The sequence below is a fragment of the Drosophila navojoa genome, chromosome X, assembly GCF_054131105.1.
Source record: "Drosophila navojoa isolate 15081-1374.11 chromosome X, UAZ_NAV_1.0, whole genome shotgun sequence".
NCBI lineage: Eukaryota > Metazoa > Arthropoda > Insecta > Diptera > Drosophilidae > Drosophila > Drosophila navojoa.
This window is the reverse complement of record NC_142895.1, coordinates 27153699-27175447: the sequence shown is the minus strand read 5'-3', so window position 1 is coordinate 27175447 and position 21749 is coordinate 27153699. Positions and strand designations below refer to the sequence as shown.

The following is a 21749-nucleotide window of genomic DNA, read 5'->3' as shown; positions in this document are numbered from 1 at the left end:
AGAGCAGGCAGCCTAGCCCTAGGCCAGTCTAGTCGTCTATTTGCCAAGGGATAAGCTGAGTCTGTCCACTTCAATCAGTGCTCTTAAAACATTGGGTTTGCACAGGTGTAGGCATATATAATTTATAGATTTTTTTTATAGATATTATAAATTTAAAAAGATATTGGAATTGGCGGCTAATTGAAAGTATAAAGACAAATGAGTGTGACTGCTATTGTTTACAGATAATAATAGATCTGTTAATGAAATATATATATGTACATATTTTGTTATAGCAATATCAGAAATACATAAATGTATCTGTAAATGTAAAAACTTACATCAATTTATTGACTGTAGATCGTAATTGATCTGTTAACTATATTTCCTAATGAAATACATGCAGGACTGTCCATATTCGACTGATCCGTCTAGCAGCCCTATAAAGTGGACCATACTCGACGGAACTCGATTTTTTTAAATCAAAGACATTAAACGGTAGATTTGCTGAAAATACCTTTTAAATAGGATATCTCTCAAAACATATAGAGCTGCCAGATGGGTCTGTCGAATATGAACAGCTCTGTATTTTGTTATAATATTATGAATAACATATTTTATTATAGGAATCAAAGATACATTTGTATGTTTGTCTGCAAATATATTGCAGATGGAACTTTGAAGCTCTTGCTTGTCTATTTGAATTGTAATTGGTAACTACATATGTGTATATAGTGCATATAGTATTGTGTATAATGTAAAAGTATCAAATATATATATTAACCATCATAAGGAGGGAGCAGACGACGTGTTAAGCTTAAATGTAGAATAGCTTCTATAATACTGTAATGATTAGACATACAATTTCTTTTATCTGGACTCTGTTTAAATTTACCCTAAAAAAAAAGTGGACTCTTCACAATTTCAGCATATGCTAAAAATTTTTAAAATTTGTCATGATTCTAGTAAATCTACATTGAATATTTCGCTCAATATTTGGCAGTCTGAGCTATCTACTTTTTTCCACGGAAAAATTAGTTTTTGAAGATCTTTATTGAAAATTATTTCGTTCGTCGACTAATTGTTCCCAATCTTCGCTATGAGATTGATGGACTTAACAATTGTTTATTATCTGGGAAGTAAAGAAATCCGTTCTGCCTACTCTGAGAGAAGTATCTAAAGACGTGATGTCCTTGGACATCAATATCAATATTAAAAGTAGAACGGAAATCCTTTAAGTTCTTGATATAGTGTGTTTGTAATTCCAAGTAGAGTCAGCAAGTGCCGTCCTGGCTGTTGGTTGGCCAGTGGTCGCTTGCAAAGGGTTGTTGAGTGTTTCTAATGCGATTGCACTAATGGCTTGAATTATAGACGCATTAGGGTAAATTAAAATCCTCCTCGTCCAATGGCCCTGCCGGGGGTTGTCCATATGCCGGTTGCCAATAAAAAGCCAACTCACTTAGTGCCAGCGGCTTGACCCCCCGCTCAAACGACTAGAGAGCGACCCTCGAGGGCTGGCGCGATTGCGGGCTGGGGATTATGGGGTGGATTTAACGCTTTAAGTGGGGGCGGACGTGCCAGAGATGAGGTGTGAGCCAGAGGGAGAGAGAACAACGATGTTGAGCTGTAATGAAGTTGTAGCGGCTGCATCAACAATGCCATTGCCGGACGGCTCCATTGTGGTCAGGTGCAAATGTTGCAGGTTTTCATTCAAATCGAACAGAGAACACGGAGAGGGAGGCACTAACACACCCACTCACAAAATGTATAAAAACGGAAAATGGAAAAATGGTAAAAAAAAAGAAAGGTGAAACCCCAACAGCTGTCAACATTTCTCCACGGGCGGGGCGGTCGGGAGAAATCACTTTGATTATGACAATGCTCCGACCCAGGCTCGTTGACAATTGAGTGGCACAAAGGATGTGGCAGTGTGGCCTGGTGGCAACTAGCGGACGAGGCCCGCATTGGACTTGTCACCTTATTCCGGCACATAAAGAGCCTCGATTCATTCATCTTTTTTTTATTGTTATATAATCTAACTAGAATTAAGCACATTTTCGCGGCTCTGACAAAACAATCAAGTTCTTTCAATTAAAGAGTAAATGTAATATCCAAAAAGAATATTGATGCCTCAATAAACGTATATAAGTTTTTAATTGGCTAAGAGATCTGCGAAGCTTCAGCCTGTTTACTTGGTTGAAGTAAATCATGCCCGTGCTCTAATGCATTAGCCCAATAAGCAATCAAAGTCGGACTATCCTATTTGAACAGGAAATCAAAAAACATCACTCCCAGCACGTAACTCTTAATAGAGCAACTATTTAAAAGACCATTACTCATTCCTTGCGAGATGAATAAATTCTACTGGATGATATGCAAAGATTCTACTTATACTTGCAGCTCAGTTTGTTGAAAACAATCATCTCATTTCGCTTGAAGTCTGCTGAGACTTCTGTTAAATATCAATATGATCTTATCCTTAACCCACTGAATTCGTTCAAATTGCCTTTTAAGGCATATGGACACCGGGAACTCTATTCGAATTGGGATTCCTTAAACAAATTTTAATATTAAAGTTGTAAGTAATAACAGTTTTTTATGGATTTTTAGACTTGTACTAATTTAGCTCTACCATTTAATATAGAATTGTGTTAAATTAGTTCAATCACTGTTGAGTTATCTTTTGTTTTCCTACTTAAAGATATTCCTGGTTTCTATAAAGTAATAAAAGTAGACTTATTTGTTTGATGAGGTTAGATATAAATTAAATATATAATATATTTATGTGAGTATATTTTGTATGATATTTGCAATTAAATATATTCAGATAAAATTAGGACTATTCTAGATCGTTCTATAATACTTAGGAGTGATTTCTGAATGAAGTATGAATTGGTAACTCTTGATTGATGCAAATAATTATTACGAGAACAAAGAAACAATAAAAAAAAAAAAAAAATAATAATAATAATAATAATTAAAAAAAAAAAAAATAAAATATTAAATAATAAAATAAGAAAAAATAATAAATAGTCTCATAAATAATAATTCCAACTGAAATATACCAATAGAAATATTCCAGTTATCAGAAATTGATTTTGAATTTCAAAATATTCACAATCTACTTGTTTATTGCTTTATTAGATTGTTTCCTCGAATCGGTTTGTTGATTCCCCTTAACACTTTGCAATTGCAAATGTTTTACAAAGTCGGCGGAATCCAAGTGGCTTTGGCACTGGCACACTCACTGGCAAAGCCAAAGGCAAATCCGAACCCGCACTCAAACCCAACTCCAATCCCAATACCAAGTCCAGGTCCAGTCAATTCCGCAAAAGGTGCGCGTCTGCTGCCATTTCATTTTATATACATATTTTTATTTTTTTCTCTCACTCACACTCTTTCTCCCTCTCTCTCTCTATCGCGCTCTCCCCCACTCTCTTTCTCTCTCTGTTAGCCATTTCCAATTTCCAATTATAACGCAACGCGATTGCGTGCACAAAATGACATGCTTTTATGAATTCGCGATGATCTCGAGACGGGCAACGGGCTGAAGCGTTGATAGGCACTCGGTTGGGTGTTTGTGTGTGTACATATCTGTATTGGGATACACACAGGCACACATACAAATGTGGAGCAAACGAGGACAGGGATACCCTTTAAAGGAAATATGATTTCATTTGACGGCGCTGAGGCCCCACAGCACCCACACAGCCAAAGAGGCCGGAAATCGGGATGAACACAAATTATATACGTATATACATATTATATGTATATATATGTATGTGGGTATGATGTGATGTGAGGCTATGCCTGCTACGTGCTACGTGCTACTCCTGCTCATGTCTCGCTTTCTTTTATGGCATTGCTATCCAATTATGTTCATTAAATTGGCATTTGAAATTAGCCAAGGCAAAGGATAGCTGAAAGGAGCCCGAGCCGGAGCAGGAGTCGGGAGTTGAGAGTTGATAATGCTGGCGTGGCTGCCTGATAAACTACTTAATACTTATTTAATTTGTGCCTCTGATCCGAATGTAGTCGAGCATAATGCGCCGCACAACTGTCATAAAAATCACGCAGCGGAAATTATTTTGTCACCATTTATAATTGCATTGTCACACCAAAAACACTATTGATTCATGTTGCTGTTGCTGTTGCTGTTTCTGTTGCTGTTTCGGTGGTGTTGGTGGTGCTATTGCTCTGCCTCTGCTGTTATGATTATTATGATTGGAGGGTGTTGAAAGTAACACCCCACACATTAAATCAAGTGGCTGTAGCCGTGGCAGTGCGTCGACAACGTCATACATAAATTATTGAAAAATCATTCTGCAAATAAACTCAACGAGCAGAAAGACAGACAGACGGACAGACAGTCGCAGAGGCCCATAGCCACAGTCATAGCCATGGCCATAGAGCTCGGGCTGTGAATGAAGTAAATAAAATCCACCACCAGGATACGCCAGACACGGACATGGACAGGGATTGCCTGGCTTGGCCTGCCCTGGCCTGGCCTGGCTGTCTGACTGTGTTGATGGCTTTGACAAGAGCGCAAATAAAGCAGTAAATAACTGAACTTGTTACAGCGCAAACAACGGTAAAGAGTGTGTGGCCAAGTTCAGCACATTGCGTATACGCCGCATGGCCAGCGAGCAGTTTAAAGGAGTGAAGTGAAGTGAGTGGCCAAGGGGTGTCGGCGTGGCCAACAGCATCAAATCCAATTAATTGTATTGCGCCTAAAACTTGAGGCCGAGGCGTCGAAGCACAGCCAACAACCCCACACTGCCAGCGGCACCCACCCGCTTCCTGCCAGCAATGCCGCAAATGCCTAATGGAAGGCGACGACTCCTGCGCCTCGTCTGTGCGCCGTCAGTTCCGTTTCCGATTGAGCGAATGCCCGTCTATTTATTTGCAAATGCAACTCGTCCAATTTGACAGTTGTCGCTTGTAAATGTCAAGGCTGGCTTGGAGCGGCAGGGGGAAGGGGCGCGGGTCCCAGAGGGCGGAGGAGTAACCGAGTGAGCGACAGCGACGTTGGCGCCCACTCAAGCGTAAAGTGTGAAAGCCTGTAACGAGCCATATTGCAATTAGATTTTGTGTAAATTTATTTATGTTAATTAGTTTCAATTTGATTTAATTTGCGCTCAAGCAGCTCAGCCAGCCGGCTGTGTGTGGGGAGTGGGCAGTGGGGGGGCTAAGTGGAGACGCAACGAACTGACAATTAAAAGCACGTTAAAAACGCATTTAGCAAACGGACAAGGCAGCCAGCCCCACAGCTCGGGTCAACCTGGCTGGGATCCGTTTAAGCCGAAAACGCCTAATGACAGCTGCATCAATCCTGTGCGCTAACAAAGCGTTGAAGAAATCACTTTACCAGCGGCGGCGACGTCGACGCGGCAGCCATAAAACGAGCTGCGGCTGAGAGAGAACAGAAGAGCGAAGAGGTGAGTGAGAGTGAGAGAGAGAGAGAGAGAGAGATGAGAGCTGAGAAATGACAGGCCAAAGGAGACGCCGCCAAAATCAAGCGAAATGACAACGAGACATGCAAACAAATGAAATGATGATTCCGTCTCCAGCTCCAGCTCCAACTCCAACTCCGACTCGAACTTCGACGAAAAGTCTAATTTGTTGATAATTTGCGACCGCCGCCGCTGACCGCCAACGATGCCCCACGGCCAGCAGCAGCGGCAGCGGCAGCGGACCGATCAATGGATGTGGGAAATGGACGCAGTGCCAGATCCAAGCTGGGCAAGCGATACTTCCGCTACTTCAGAAATGGAAATGGATATATGCACATGTGGGCCTGCATGCAGGCGAGCTGGGCTCGACGAAGCTGTTGGAGCTGCACTTGGCGCTGGTGCCGCTTGGATTTATGATGCGCTGCGCCAACTGCCAATTTAAAGGCAATTTAGCCAAGAGGCGCGATTTCAGCTAAATTGCAAACGATTTGTGGGTCGCAGCCTGCGCTGGGAGCATGCTGGCCTGCACCACCCGAGCACCCGAACACCCGAATACCCGCCCACCCGCTGCAGGTCAGTTGACTGATGGACGGGGCTGGAGCTGCGCCTCGTCCAGCAGCAGGTTCAGGTCCAGACCTGGCCAAGACTTGTCTAATTAATTGTGTTTTAAGAGTCGATGACGAGCGGAATTGGAACAAAATATGCCGAAACCCAAGCGCCAGAGATGAGATGACAGACGAGCCGAACAAGTGCCTCCATGGGGGGCCGCTGAAACGGTGGCAGCTCAGATTGATAGAGCTAGAGAAATGCTGAAAAACAGTTGAGAAATGAAACATGAAGCGAGTGAAACAGTGACATTTAGGAACAGAAATACCATTGAAAAACTTAAGCAAGGGGAGCAGTAAGAGTACGAAAAGTATGGAAATGGAACAGTGAGACTGCGAAACAGTAATAATTAGAAATAGTAATACAATACATTATAGGCGGACTGAAGCAAAGGATCTCTGAGAGTGGCATGAAATGAAAGTAGAATATGGGACTGTGAAACATGGCTGAAAAGCGGAAGGAAGGGAACGATGAGAGGAACGATGGAATGATGAAATTTAGAAAGAATAGAGCCAAGCGATGCATCAAGAGAGTAAAAGAGTCAGAACAGAACAGAAAGACAGTATTACATTTATAGATGATGAAATGGGATGGAATTAGAAATATGAGAAGAACAGAAAGAGATCAAAATATGATGTTACTTGAGAAAATAAAAAAGTCTGTTAGACCCGTAAAAGCAAGCTCTGACAAAGATCGGGCGCCATTAAGGCAGCAGAGAACTTGGGAAACAATGGAATCAAGTGGAACAGTTGAAAATGTGTAAGACAAGAGAAGAGTAAATCAATTTGAAATGCAAAGAATGCAAAGAAATAGTAATTTGTTAAAGAGAGTTAGGCAAGCAGGGATCGTGTGAAACTGGAACACTGAAACAGTGAAACAGTAGAGCACATCTAAACATTCCACGCGAACAGAGGACTTGAATAATTCTAGAGGAGAACCTATTTGCTGGCCAGAAGGAATCCTGCCCAGAAGGAAGTCAAATAGCTGAGAGAGTTGCGGCTCTCCTCCTGCGGGACATGGACTGTCATCGGGCTGTGTCCATTTGGCAGCCGCTGTTTTGATTTATGGGCACTTCACGCTTTGTCGCAATGATGGCTCTGCGCCACGCCCCCGCCCGCAGGCCGTGGCCCTGGGCATTATCCTCGGCACGTGTGCGCACAAATTGATCCTTTATGAGCATTTTGCGGTTAATAATACTTCAATGCATGCGCCGCCCACACCCACACCCCCGCCGCCAGTAGCCAAGCTTATGAATCGCTCGATGCGGCAGCCGGGCACGTGCCGGCGTCGTTTCCGTTACCCCTACTCCTGCTGCTGCGGTAGAGTCGCCTGTTCCTGCCCACGCTTAGCCGTTAAGTGTAAATGATAAGCCGTTGAGAGATGCCCGACTGCCCCCGCCCCTTGGGGTTAAATGTGCGCGGCCGACTAGGCCAATAAGGCGACGCATTTGTTGTGCAAGTTTGTTTTTCCAACTCAACAGAAAAGCAACTGGGACTGGCTGGCCGAGTGGCCCCTGGATATCCACACATAGGTAGCTGCCTTGACATGTGACACCTTTTGTTGGCGAGTGTCAGCGGCCACGCCTATTGTTTGTGTTGTCTGGCTTTGCAGTCGGTAAAGCGCTTAAGAGCTGCGATCCTTTGGCATCCTTCGACTTTGCACCCGCGCGTCTCTCCCTCTCCCTCTCCCTCTTCCTCTCTGGCCCTCACTGTGTCTGTTAGTCTGTCTGTGTGCGTGTGTATAAATCCCAAATGCCACTTCACACTTAATTTGCTCATAATGCCCGGCGTAATCCGTTGAGGACGCAGCACAACCCCTATTAATATCCTGGCAATTACACTGACAACAACAATATTTGAAAATTGCATTAGAAGGCAGAACCACCACCACTGCCAACAGCAACAACAACAGCAGCGGCAACAGCAGCAACAGCAACAGAAGCCACCCGCCCGTCCCTCGGCCAGATTTTCTGCTGCATTGGCCTGAGTCTGGGCATCGCCATTGGATCTTATCAGCTCCTTCACATATGCCCGCCCCGATAATGCCCATAATGTGACAAATTCATCCATTCCATCGAGCTGCGCCCAGTTTAGTTGAGTTGTCCTTTTTGCAGCGGCGCGCCGCTCAAATTCACATCTCTGATAAGGCCTAAGCTCCGAGCCGAGACCTAATGCCGGCGAAATCCCCATTGCCGCTTCGTCCCGTTGATTGCTTTCATAATTTGTTCGTGCGTTTTATTTATTATTTTCAATTTTTTTCTTTTTTCTGCCACATTCTTATCTCATGGCCCGTCGACAAATTGGCCAGATTTCAGGGCTGCGATAGAAAATGGCAACAAATGTTTTCATTTTCATTTTCGTTTGCCAGGCGCAAGGATTAAGTGTCAAACGGGAAATCGAGCAGTTTCCACTGGAGAAGGTTGCATTTCAGAAATACTCATTAGCTTTTATTCAGCATGGCTGGATTAGCTTACTCGTATACTCATTAACATTTTTAGAGCATGAATCGATGTGGTCTTAATTGAATTTTTAAAACTCGTCTGAGAATTTAACTAAAATTTGGGATCTGGGCTTTGCTCCTCTCACCGATCTTCCGTCCGTCTGCGTCTATTTAGAGTAAAGACTCGAAATGTGTAACATAGGAAATTTTTGGAGAGATAGGAATGAAGAGATTATTGCTGAAGCTAAAAGCAAATGTCTTAATCTATATATGGAAATATATATTGAAATAGTGCCACCTGTCATGGTATTTATTGGTTATCAAATTACAACACATTGATATATACAGTTATATATCAGATCATTACCTTGCATATACATAATTTTTCTTAATACTCGCTTAGGGCTTAAAGGCCATATCAATATAGAAAAGTTTCTATGCTGAGATTAGAATATGCATGCATATATATGTAGTTAATAGAGCTTGGAAAAGTTAAGAAGAATTCTAATAAATTCAAAATTAATATTTTGCTTTTGATTTTCAAAGCTTTACAACTAACGTAAACTTGACTTCTGGAAATATTCAGAATATTTTATATGTATATAAATTGTGTTTCGGATCGTTAAGAAATCGTTAATCTTTCTATATATGTACATATATTAGCCCTAAAATTGTATTCAAATTTAATCACTACTGAAGTTCTGCATTGATATATTCAACAATATATATGTATATATTTATATGTATGTATGAAATCATATTTATCATATATATATATATATATATATATATATATATATATATATATATATATATATATATATATATATATATATATATATATATATATATATATATATATATTATATATATTATTTTATGATCTTATTATGAACTTTCTTGGGGTACGGCAAATGCAAAAATAACGAAAATTAATTTGTTTTATTATTTTCGATCTATAAATAGTTACTTAGCAAAAAGTTGAAAGCGTTTTTGTATTAGTATTAGAAAGTACAAATCTAGGAGTCTCATTAATGTTATACTTCAGCAAAATACGCAACACATAGCAGCTGTCTTCTTCAGATAGGCTATCGAGCTATCCTTGATCGGAGACACAGTAGGCATACTAAGCAATCAACAACATTTCACATTGCCTGAGGGCAAGTCCACATAAGATGAAGCAAAAGACTCAAGATATGCCCATCACACTTAGTAGATCGCTTCATTTAATCTGCAGCTCAATATTTTACACATCTCTTATCTGCGCTAAAAGCCTCGTCTACAGTGACTCGAACTTGTCAAGTTTTATATCTCATCATTCCATACTCTCTACAAGCGAACAGAAAACTAGAATTTAATGAAGTAAATTCAAAATCAAGTTGAATTTAATACAAGAATGCTTTTATTTCCGATAAATGTTTTGAACGATTAACTTGTTTGCACTCAAGTATGTTGAGTGTAGTAAAGAACGATTGGCTATCGGGTTAGAAAGTTTATTTTGTATTTACCTGGTGGGCATCGACTATACTCGATTATAAAAAATAAATAGCGAATTGCATATTCAAGCCGGTGCTAAAAATTGAAGATGCTTTTATATGATTGCAGGTTAGCCTTGAGCTCTTGAGCTTAACCTTTCAAATCAACTTATGTACTCGCATACAAGCACATATGTATAGAAGAGATATTCAATTAGATTGATTTATCATGTCGGTGTAGCACGCATTGTACTCAAATACATGCGAGGCTCTAATAAATTAATTGTATACAAATGCCGCTCGGCATTTCGCTTCGAAATTGAAAATGAAATACGTGTTTTATAGTCAGGCAATTAATTGTGGCACACTTTATTGAGCTGGTTACTGCGACTGGCTGGGGCGATTAATAAAGCCGAAGACTTGTGCCAGATATGCGAAACAGCTGGAGCAAAGGACAGAGGACAGGGGACGGCGGTTTAGAGCAGTGCTGAAATTTGCATAAATATAACGGGGGAATAGCATATAAATCTTCAATATGCTTTCTATTTAACTTTTACTAAAGACTTCCGACACATTTCTGAGCCGACGCCGATGTCGACGGCTGCTCGCCCCAGGGTAGGGGCAGCGGGTAGCGGGATGACAGTGCACCTGCACTTGCCTGCAGTTACTTTCAACACCTACACACGTCTGGCCGCCTGGAATGGGGCTGCCTGGCTGCACTGAAGGGCAGCTCTTGGATTTGGGCCTGGGCACGTGGAGGGTGCGATGGCGTGACTGGCGTCCATTTGGCCGGCGCCTGAATTGGCCGGGGCTGCGTCTGCAGCATTGTCTGTGCGCCCTCTGCTCTGGCCGAGGGGGCTTGTAACTTATCTAAATGCACACAATTATTGAATATAATCGCTGTAGAAAACAAACACATGAAATTTGCATATGCCGCCCCCAAGGCGATGCGCTTCAGTCCGTCCTGTCGAGCCATGCCAGCCGAGAACTCGATAGCAAATCTCAAATACCCTAACAAAAGTATTACTCTTGCTCCTTTCCAACTCTTATTCAGTGAATATCTCTATTCCTAAATCATATTCTCTCTCTCTCTCTCTCTCTCTCTATCAGCACATGTATCTTCTTTCTTTCTCTTTGATTCAGTTGTGTTTGTCTCTGTCTCTGTCTCTGTATTTATTTTTCTTTCCCTATATATATATTGTTCTTTTTCTATTTGCTTTTCTTTCCTTCACTTTATTTTTCTGGTTCTGGATCTGTTTCTTTACCTTTGTATCTCTGTCTCTCTTTTTCTCTCTATCTATATCTTTCTTTGAGTTTCTTTTTGTCTCTCTATCACTCTCCTTTTCTCTCCATTATTATTTTTCTCCCTCTCTCTCTTCCATTCTATTCTCCCTCATCACCATTAATGTCCATAACGTTAAGCTCAATTTAGATACATCAATTAAAATCACTCTGGCAATTATTTAACAAATTTACAAAAATACGAAAATTAAATCGCAAATTGCAATTTCATTAAATAAACAACAAAAATATAATTTGTAATGATAAGAAAAAACCTGGCAGCTTGTGGCGACAATTAAGCGCCATTTCCGGCTGCTGTCAAATGTGTTTATCGCTCGCATTGCACAAATACAGTTGCATATAGGCCGGTGGACGGGAAGGTGGACGGGAGGGTGGACTGGTGTTGCCCGGCATTGCGCGTTGGCTCAACACTTTGGACAACTTAAGTCTACTATGTTAAACTATATATGTATAAGTCTTTCTATTAATAACTCCAAAAGATTTTGTTTTGATTTCATCATTATTTAAATAGGCTTGATCACAAATTGATTGCATTTAAATATTTATAGCATATGCATACATATATAATCTATCAAATTGTAGTCCCATTACAAGATGCATCACTTAACTAGCTCATAAATAATGCCGCCCACTTGACACGCCTCCAATGCGACCATAAACAGCCGCCGCTGCGCTGATAAGTGGCATATGCCAAGGGTCAACGGAAATGCAAACGAATGCAGCAAAAAAAAAAAAAAAATCAATAAAAAAGAGAGAAAAACAATGAAAAAAGAAACTAATAAAAATAAATTAAATTTAATACTAAATGGAGTTTTAAAGCCAATGAAAAGTTTATTTCATTTATAAATAAAATGTTTTCTAAATAGAACTTATAGAGTAAAGAGGGGTCGAGTAAAGTTTAGCTCGAGTGCGAGCCAAAAGTAAAGTTTCCTTTTTTTCTTCTTCTTTTTCCGCTTGAAATTTGGCTTGGAGGTTGAACAGTCGAATCGTAGGCGTTCTTCCGGTTCGCCCGTACCGCCTATCCAAAATTTCCAGCTCGGCGCCCTGTATTTAGCTTAGAGCCAGATATCCAAGCCCCTTTCGATGCATCTCATTCGACGAAAAAAAAGGAAGCACAAATCTGGAACTGGTTCAAAAGAACTGCAAATTAAATCATCAAATGAAAAAGTCGATGCAAAATGAATGCTTGAGCTTTAAGAGTTTAATTTATATTATGATATTTTGTGGGTGTGGATCCTCCCACACACATATGTGTGTATGTGTGTGTGGCTGCATATAGGGCTTACTTTGATGGAGTTATTCCCGCTGTTGTTGCTGTTGCTGCTGTTGGAGCTGATTTCCATGCAAATTGATGTTACAGCACAGTAAGCAGGCAATATTTCGGCTTCATTTCATAAATGCGCCCGGCGTTGCGAAATTCCCAATTGCCCACGCAATCCCCGTTGGCTCGACGGCCTCCCATCTTCCACCCATCCGCCCATCAGATGGCAGAGTTTGCATATCAAAGTCTACGGCTGCCTATATTGATAAGCGAAGAGCCTCATAAGCCACTACACAATATTGATTTCGATTTGATGTTTGCCGGGTTTGTCCTTAATTTATGCATGGGATTTACGCAATTACCTATTACTTCCCAGAATCAAAACAGTCCGCTGTGGCAAGCGAACCAGCTCAGAATCAAGGTTGCAATCAAAATGTTCTGCTAAGTATACCTCTAATGATAACCTATCAATGAAACTAACTACTAAGATCCGAGCTCAGATCTGATATATACGTATATGTACATATATATTGTCTTATATGCAACATTCATACAATCATATCAATCATATCATGGTAATAAAAATAATTATTTCAATAGTAAATAATTACAATAAACTTAAACCAATAAATAATTAAAAGCTAAACAAAGAAATAAATTGATAAAAAGTTTAAAATAATTATGTATTGAAATTAAATTGAACAATTATGAATATACATACATATGTAGTTACTTTATATCAGGTAGAGTCCTCTGATATCTCGACTCAAAAGGCTCAAGAATCGTCATTTCTAAGACCAACAAACACTGAGCGTGAACATATGCTAGTTTCAACATGTTATTTGTTTACTCTATGCCATTGTCCAACACTGGCTGCTCTTACCAGCGCTTTGGCCAGGCACTTTCGCCAATTGCTGGTAGAGTATTGCAGTAATTAGCAACATTTGGCTACCGACAACGATCATGTTTAATTGACCATGCCCATTGACAGAGACAGAGGCAGAGTGAGAGGGAGGCAGAGCGAGCGAGAGAGAGAGTGAGGGCTCATCCATGGTGCCGGTTTTATGTCATTTGTCTTTAATGAACGGTTACCCAACCCCCCCTGCGGGCATTGTTATTGCTGCTGCTGTTGCTGATGTTCTCGGCCGTTGCATTTATTGTCCTACCAAGCGTCGCTTTTGTTTTAAGCCAACAACATTAACATTCGCAACCAATTTGTCGAGAGAGTGAGAGAGAGCGAAGCGCGCGTGTTGCTTGCCAAGAAGCGTGCAGCGGTAACAACTTCTGTTTATTGTGTTTCTTTCTTTTTTGGCTGGTTGGGGTGACTGAGCGCTCAGTGTTGGCCAAGTCATAGCGACTGCCGCATGCGCTGCCGCACTGCCAGCGCGATTGTGCCACAGAATCAATATGCTCAACGGCTGTGCTACAGCTGCTCAGGTGTCCTTAGCTAAACTCGAAGGCTTGCCTGGCCACTTCGCCTGCTGCACGCAGTCGAGGCACGCAATCCAGCCATGGCCATAACAGAGGCAGTTGCCGTCGCCGTCGCCGTTGCCGTTGCAGTTGCAGTTGCAGTTGCAGTTAGCCGTTTGCTGTTCTTGGCCAACTGGCTACCAGCTAGTCGCTGTCAGCTTTTGGCCTAATAAATGCACTAATTGCGGTTAAATGCATTTTGCATGCAATTATTATCATTAGGGGTTGCAGTCCCCCTGCCCCCTCAGCTCCTCAGCCCCCTCAGACCAAGCCAATTGCTAATTGCCGCTGTTCAATAATTTAATTGCCATTCGCTCGCCCTCTCCCTCTCCCTCTCTCTTTCTCTCTCTCTATCGCACACTCTTTTGGCTTGTTATTTACTTATTATTATTTTTATTTAGACAAAAAAATTGTTGTTACATTTACATTACAAATACAACGACCACGTTTATTCTAATAATTATTAAAAAAAAAATATATTATTAAAAAAAATGCAAACTTTATTGAAAGTTTTTTGTTTGTTTTGTTTTTGCTTTAAGTTACGTAATACATCTTGTGGCTAGCTTAAATATGCACATTGTTCTTGTTGCAGTTGTCACTAATTGTTAGTTTATTAAATGTAATTGTTTGGCTGCTAATTTTTACAACATTTAAATAAATATTTGATGCATTTGCTTCGCTTAAGCCTAATCTCAAAAAAAAAAAAAAAAAAAATAGTTAAGTATTTGTATTTAATAAATTACTAAAAGCAAACAAATAAGTTAGGCCACTCACACACGCACGCACACATATATATATACACTCGCTCACACACACTCACTCTCTCTCTCTCTCTCTCTCTCTCTCTCTCTCTCTCTCTCTCTCTCATACACACACACCTTTTGCCCTTTTGTGTTTTGGAAACAAATTCTATTTTGCTGCTGCTGCTTCTTCTTCCTCTCCCTGTTCCCTCTTTGGCCAGTTCACACCTGCAGCTGATCCTCGTCGTCGGACTGCGCCTGGGAGCTGTCCACGGATCGCCCCGGCGGACTGCCCGGATTGAGCGTCGGACTAGGCGTGGAGGGCGGATGCACGGGCGACGCGGCCAGCGCTTGCGACTGCGACTGCGGCGATGTGGTCAGCGCCTGCGGCTTGTGTACGATGGCCATGCCAGCAGCAGGAGCGGTAGCCAGTGGCGCTGCCACTGCACCACCACCACCCGCAGCAGCAGCACCACCGGCGACGGCGGCGGCGGCAGCTCCGTTGGCCGCCGCAGCAGCAGCCGCCGCGCTCTGGTAGTAGCTGCTCAGCGAGGACAGCGAGCTGGAGGCGGACAGGTGCGAGAAGGGGGCGCTGGGCACGCCCGCGTACAGGTTGTAGGGCAGCGGCTTCTGCATGGCCGCCGCGGCGGCCGCCTGCCTGTAGTAGATGTCGATGCTGGAGTGCGGGGGCGCTCCATGCGCGGCAGCTGCGGCGCCTGCACCGGCTGCCGCCGCGTACGGCCAGGCGCCCAAGTAGGGCGAGCCGCCGTAGAGCCGCTGGAAGGCCGCGAAGTTGCCCGCCTCGGCGAGCAGCTCCAGACCCACGGCCGTCTGTCGCTTCCACTTGGTTCTGCGGCGGATAGAGAGCAGAGCAAAGGCAAAAGGAGAGAGTTAGTTGAGGCGAATCGACCGAGAGGCTGGGACTGGGGAGGTGGGGACTGAGAGGGTGTTGGTAACTCACCTGCGGTTCTGATACCAGGTCTTCACCTGGCAATCGCTTAGGTCCAGCTTGTGTGCCAGCTCCTGGCGCTCCTGGACGCTGAGATACTTTTGTCGCTCGAACGACTTCTCCAGCGTCTGCAGCTGATGGTCGGTAAAGGCGGTGCGCGCCTTGCGCTGCTTCTTGCTCAGGCCGCTCATGTCGCTGGTGGAGCCGCTCTTGATGCTGTTGCCGTCATCGTCCTTGCCACCTGAAAGCACACAGAGCCCGATGAGTTGGTTTACCAAAGAGCCAACTACTTAAAGCTAGCGGTAACCTGACTAGACATTGCCCAGAGTTCAAGAGCGCCAAAGGCCACGCAATTGCCTCTACCGACCACTTCCTCACGCCCTCTCTAGCTCACTCCCTCTCTCTCTCTCTCTCTCTGTGTGTATGTAATAAAAATGTGTAGCAAAATGTCTAAACTTGGCCCAGTCCTCATACCTGCTCCCGTTCCCGTTCCCGTTCCCGTTTTCGTTCCCGTGGCCATTTCCGTTTGGCGGCCCATTGGCCAACCCTTCTGGCTTTCAGCCTAGCTGCGCTGCTCGTTTGCCATTTAGTACATAAAATTTATGTAAATTTATCTGATTGCGGTTAGTCGATAAGCGAGCCGGCCCAGGTCTGGGCCACGGCCACTTGCCACTTGCCGCTTGCCGCTTGCCGCTTGTCGCTTTCCTGGCGTTAAATTAGTTAAAGCGAAAATTTGCCAAGTGCGCATTTAAGCCGAAGCCAACTTAATATTCTGATCTGTTGTGAGAGTTGTTTGCTCAGCGCAGCTAGCAGAATTCTTAACATGGTTGACTCTCTCTCTGTCTCTGTCTCTGTCTCTGTCTGTCTCTCAGCTGCTGCTGCTGCTTGAGGCGTTGCAATTACCCAGCTTAAACAGAGCTGCGATCGAGTCGAATTAAAAGCAGCGCAGCAACAGCAGGCAGATGCTGCTTCCTCCAGGCACGCATCGTCTTCTCTGTCTCATTTGTTGCTGGTATTGTTGCTGTTGCTTTTTAGCGAGAAGCAACGTCAGGCCTGGCTGGCCGTCCAGGCCAAAGCCGTTGGGCCAACAAGACGCGACTACCGTTTATAAAATTACAATTGCACACAGGAAATTGCAGTAATAAATGGTCGAGGAGAGTGCAGATTCATTTGCCAAAGAGACACACGCACAACACACGCACGAACTCATGTAGAGCACATTCAATACATACAACTTGCTCTGGGGCATCTATCAAACGATATTAAATTCCATTTTTATAACATTTACCACAATTAGCAAGAGTGAGAGAGAGATAAAGAGGCAGACGTAGAGTGAGAGGGGCGACGAGCCAGAGAGACAACGTTTTGCTTCTAACTATATATAATTAGTCTGACGTTGGGCTCTTAAAACAAAAGCATAAAATTTAGTTTTGCAAACTGCGTTTTGCTTCACTCCAACTGGATGTTTCGCCTCACTTCCCCCCGCCCCAGCCACAGCTCCCGCTGGCGGGCCACGCCTCCGTTTCTTGTTGCTGCTCGCGCTGCAGTTTAAGCAGACAAATGCACACAATTCGCAATGGAATGGCGATTGGAATGGCGGACGACGGGCGGGGGGCTGGCGGGCGGTTGGCTGAGCGCAAACAAAGCGTGAAAATGCAATTTTTCAGAAGTATCCAAAAGGCCGCCCTCCCCCACCGCCCACCGCCATGCCGACTAGAATCTGTGCATGTTGTTGCATGCAATTTTTACAGTTTGTTTTGCAAAGCGGCTGCACACACACACCCACACACACACACACACACACACAGTCGCACACAGTAACATAGATAACAAAAGACTCTGGCAACGAACTTGGCATGACATTCACTTAGTCAGACGGACAGACAGAGAGATCCGCATTGCGATTGGCTATCGCACACAAACTGACAATTGTCATGAAATGCCATTGAATTAGGGAGCCAATGGGGTATATTAAAAGTCAAAAATAGATTGTGCACTCACATATGTATATAAATATATATATGCTGTATGCATTTCGATATCAGAATCTTCAAATTGTCAATTAATGTTGATTAATGATGATTATATATTTATAGAATATTTACAACTGCATATATATATAGATATTTACTGTATATATATGTAGTCTATACAGATCTAATGTGTCTATATTTCAAGTTTTGATCACTCTGTAATTCGCTGTCTGATTGGAAATCGATGCCAGATACATTGACTCGCTCGTCATTGAAGTAAGGCTATTCAAATTAGATATGTATATTTAGAGAATATAATTTGTATCTAATAATGTGATGATTATTATGGAAATTGTCATCATCATCATCATCATCATCATGATTATCATTTAGCAAATGTTTATCAACTCATTATTGTGTAGACCTTGTGCATAGATAACCTGCATAGGCATTCAAGGCTGCACTTCAGATCGGATCGGATCGGATCACTCTGACTACTCTCAACTAAGACCTAATCATTGATAAGTAAGGATAAGTCAAAATCGATCCCTCTCTCTCACACTTATATGCTATCTCTTTCGTGCATTCATATCTGCTCACATCGTAACTTCTCCTTTAACTCTGCTGGATTTCCACTTACTAGGCGTACTCTATGTATTCTTGCCCCTCACGTCTCCTGCCCCACGCCTACTGCCCGCTCCCGCCCAAAATAATATAGAAGCTCACCTCACCATTACTACAAACGCTGTGATCGTCCATGTGGCCGCCGCCGCCGCTGCCCGCCTCGTCGCTGTCGCAGTCCTCGTTCTCCTCGTGGTAGTCGCTGCTGTCGTCGAGCTCCGCCGACGGCGGCTGCGGCGGCGTCTCGCCGGTACCGGCGGCCGCCGCGGCTGCTGCTGCTGCTGCCACTGCCGCATTGTTGCGCGCCGCTGCCGCAGCGGCGGCGGCTGCGTAATGCTGCTGCATGGCCGCTGCATATTGCGCCACGTTCAGCCCGTTGGCGCCCATCTGGGCGCTGGGCGCGAAGTGGGTCAGCTTGGCGTGCGGCAGTGCATGCGGATGCGCAAGCGGATGCTGCTGCTGCTGCTGCTGATGGTGGTGATGATGCTGGGCATGCACGGCGGCCAGGGCGTGTGGATGCGGCTGATGGGGCAGCTGGTGTGGCGGCGGCGGCGGTGGTAGGCCCAGGACGGAGCCGGGCGGCGTTGCTGCTCCAGACTCTGATTCCAAATGCTCATTATTATTATTGTTGTTGTTGTTGTTGTTATTGTTATTATTATTTGTATTATTGTTGTTGTTGTTGTTGTTGTGCTGTTGCTTGTAAAAGGCTGCGGCGCTGGCAGCAGCCGCACTGCCCGCCAGAATGTCGTTGATCATGAAGCGGGATCGATTCGGCTTCAGATTGGACGAGGTGGACATGGACATGTTGACCGCCGGCGGATGCAACGGATAGTGATGGTGCAGATGATGGTGCTGCGAGTGCGAATGCGAATGCGAATGTGGCGACGGCTCGATGGGCGCTGTAGTCGTGGGCAGCGTCTGGGTTAATATGCTCATTGAGTCTTTCATTGCCAACGGCGGCCGCACGGATTCCAATTGGACTCTAGTACATGCACACACTCACACACACACGCACACTGCTCTCTCTCTGTCACTGTTTGTTGCTCTCTCTCGCTCTCACTATTTCGATTTTCTCACACACTCGAATGCACAGTCAACAGTAAAAAAAAGTAAATATATTTCGAAACGCTGTCTTTTGCACTTTAACTTGAACTTCGATTTGTGGCTCAGTGGGAAGCTCGACTTCGACGTAGACGTGGACGTGAACCGTCGCCTCCGCTCTGGACGTCGTCGCGCTGTGGCTGCCAAAACGAGACTAAACGCACCTGCAGCGCCGCGGCCGCACAAAAACCCAGTCGAGTCGAGTCGAGTCGAGGCAGCGGCAACAATTTTGCCACTTTGTCATAGGTGGTGGCTAGCAGTGGCTTTGGTGGTGGCTCTCGGTGGCAGCCCGAGCTGAACGGGTGCGAGCGAGAGCGCTGCGGCTCGGCTGCGCCGCGACTCTGCGCTGCTCGGCGCTGCTCGCTCGTGCTCACCCGCCCGTTGGCCTGTTGCTGTCTGGCTCGTCTCGCTTGCCGTCTCGCTCGCGCGCAGCGCCATGTTCTTGGCCAACGAATTCACCACCATGCGCTCAGCCGTGGTGAGTTTTGCAGCCAGTTTTTATGGCAACTCTGTTGAGCGCTCAGCTCTGAGCTCTGAGCTCTCCGCTCTCAGCACAGCGCAATGCAAGCCATAAAGCGAGTGCGAATGTCGGTCAAACGCGGCCGAGACGGGCATGGCCAAAGGACGCAGCTCGTCCAGTGGGCAGCTCCCACTGCACTGCCCCGCTGCTCCGAGGGCGCCGACAAAATGGCGCGCCTGTGGCGTCACCTCAGATGCCACGGACCATTAGAAAAGGGATCGCATTCTAATAGCTTCTCAGCCTCGTCTTTTGAGCCAAAGACGCTGTTCGATGGGAGTGAGGGATTCTTGGGGACTGGTTTATGCTTCGCTGGAAATGTTAAATATCAAATGTGCTTCTTCATATAAGCACACTTTGCCCAATTGCTTATTTATAATAATCCCATTCAATGTTTGAATTGCGAAATAAATACTTGAATTTTATTGCTTCATTATATACACTACAAATTTAGTGGAAATTGATTTATAATATGTACATAATATTGATGTACAGCCTCTCCACTTCCTAATATAATAATATAAGTAAAAATATGAATACTTTTGATTATACTTTTGATTTTTATTTGACATGCTTTGCAGAATTTAATTTCAATTTAATGAACTCAAATTATTCGAATTCTAAGTAATTACAAAAATATTTTACATTTGTACTTTCTATGCGTTATATATTTTAATTAGGTTTAATTTAAAACAAATAAATTCAATTTAGTCAAACTCTAACTAATGCACATATAATGATGTATAAATAATAAGAAATGCTTTATGTTGGTTTTTGGGTTTAAATGAATTGGGACAACATATGTCTTAATTTTTTTTTTTTTACATGTTTTCCGCTTCAGATATCTATATTTATTGATTGTTTATGTGTTATGTTTTTAGTTACTTTGTCATATATGACAAAACATAACACATAAACAATATATATATATATATATACATATATTATTAATATTTTTATTGCATTGTATTTATTTATTTTTTTATTTTCGAATGAATTTTAATATTAACTTTTGTTTTTTCTTCATATTCATATAAATTTTAAAATATGTTTCGATTTATATTACCTCAGTTTTTTTGTCCGTAAGATTCATGTAAATTTTCTTAAATATTTTTTTTTATATATTTATTCATTTATTTTTTTAAAATACAACTATATATAGAACTATATTATATTGTTAGACAAAAATATTATGATTATTTTTAAAACTATTTGTAATAACAATTGGAATTAAAAAAGGGCAAAATAAAAAGTTTTTTAATCTATAAGTTATCATTTAATTTAATTTACATATTTTATTTTTGTTGGAAGTTGAAAATACGGATATGAATATTTTTGTATATGGATTACTGGATTTTTAGCAATTGATTGAGTTGATTTTGATTTATGTACATATCTCCTATTCGCCAATTATAAAACCTTCCCAGTTTCTATAAGGCTCTTTTAAGTATAGAGATATTTATCCCAGATAATTTACTGTTGCTGTAAATGTGCTGTATAGCTAATAGTCTGGACTATTTCGTATCTTCTTATATTGCACTGTCTTATAAGACGTAGTGCTAGAAGTTGTTATAGTAATTTGTTGTAGACTCTTTGTTATGTCATCTATCAGGGGTGAACTGAGATTTGCTACTATCACAGAGCAACACAGGACGGGGTTAGGTAAAATTTTGATGCGAATCTGCACAGCTATATACCCTATATAAATTGATTAAATTTGGCTTGTCAATAGTTATTTATTTTGCATCATCATTTCGCTAATCGCATTTATATTCCAAACGTAAGCTACGTTCATATAATATCGAGCCTAGGCGCTTAGTTGCTCAGGCATTTTTTTATGTTATTATACCAAAGTGTTCTGCT

General features: G+C 42.8%; 1 protein-coding gene across 1 annotated transcript; it reads right to left on the bottom strand.

Annotated features, from left to right (window-relative positions):
- Positions 1-14462: 14462 nt before the first annotated feature.
- Positions 14463-19539, bottom strand: B-H1 (homeobox protein BarH1). The gene is made up of 3 exons (XM_030389934.2): positions 18379-19539; positions 15687-15915; positions 14463-15575 (listed from the first exon to the last, which is right to left on the bottom strand). Exons 1-3 carry the CDS (start codon positions 19214-19216, stop codon positions 14948-14950), a joined length of 1695 nt encoding a protein of 564 aa, XP_030245794.1. The 5' UTR covers positions 19217-19539; the 3' UTR covers positions 14463-14947.
- Between the last annotated feature and the right edge of the window lie 2210 nt (positions 19540-21749).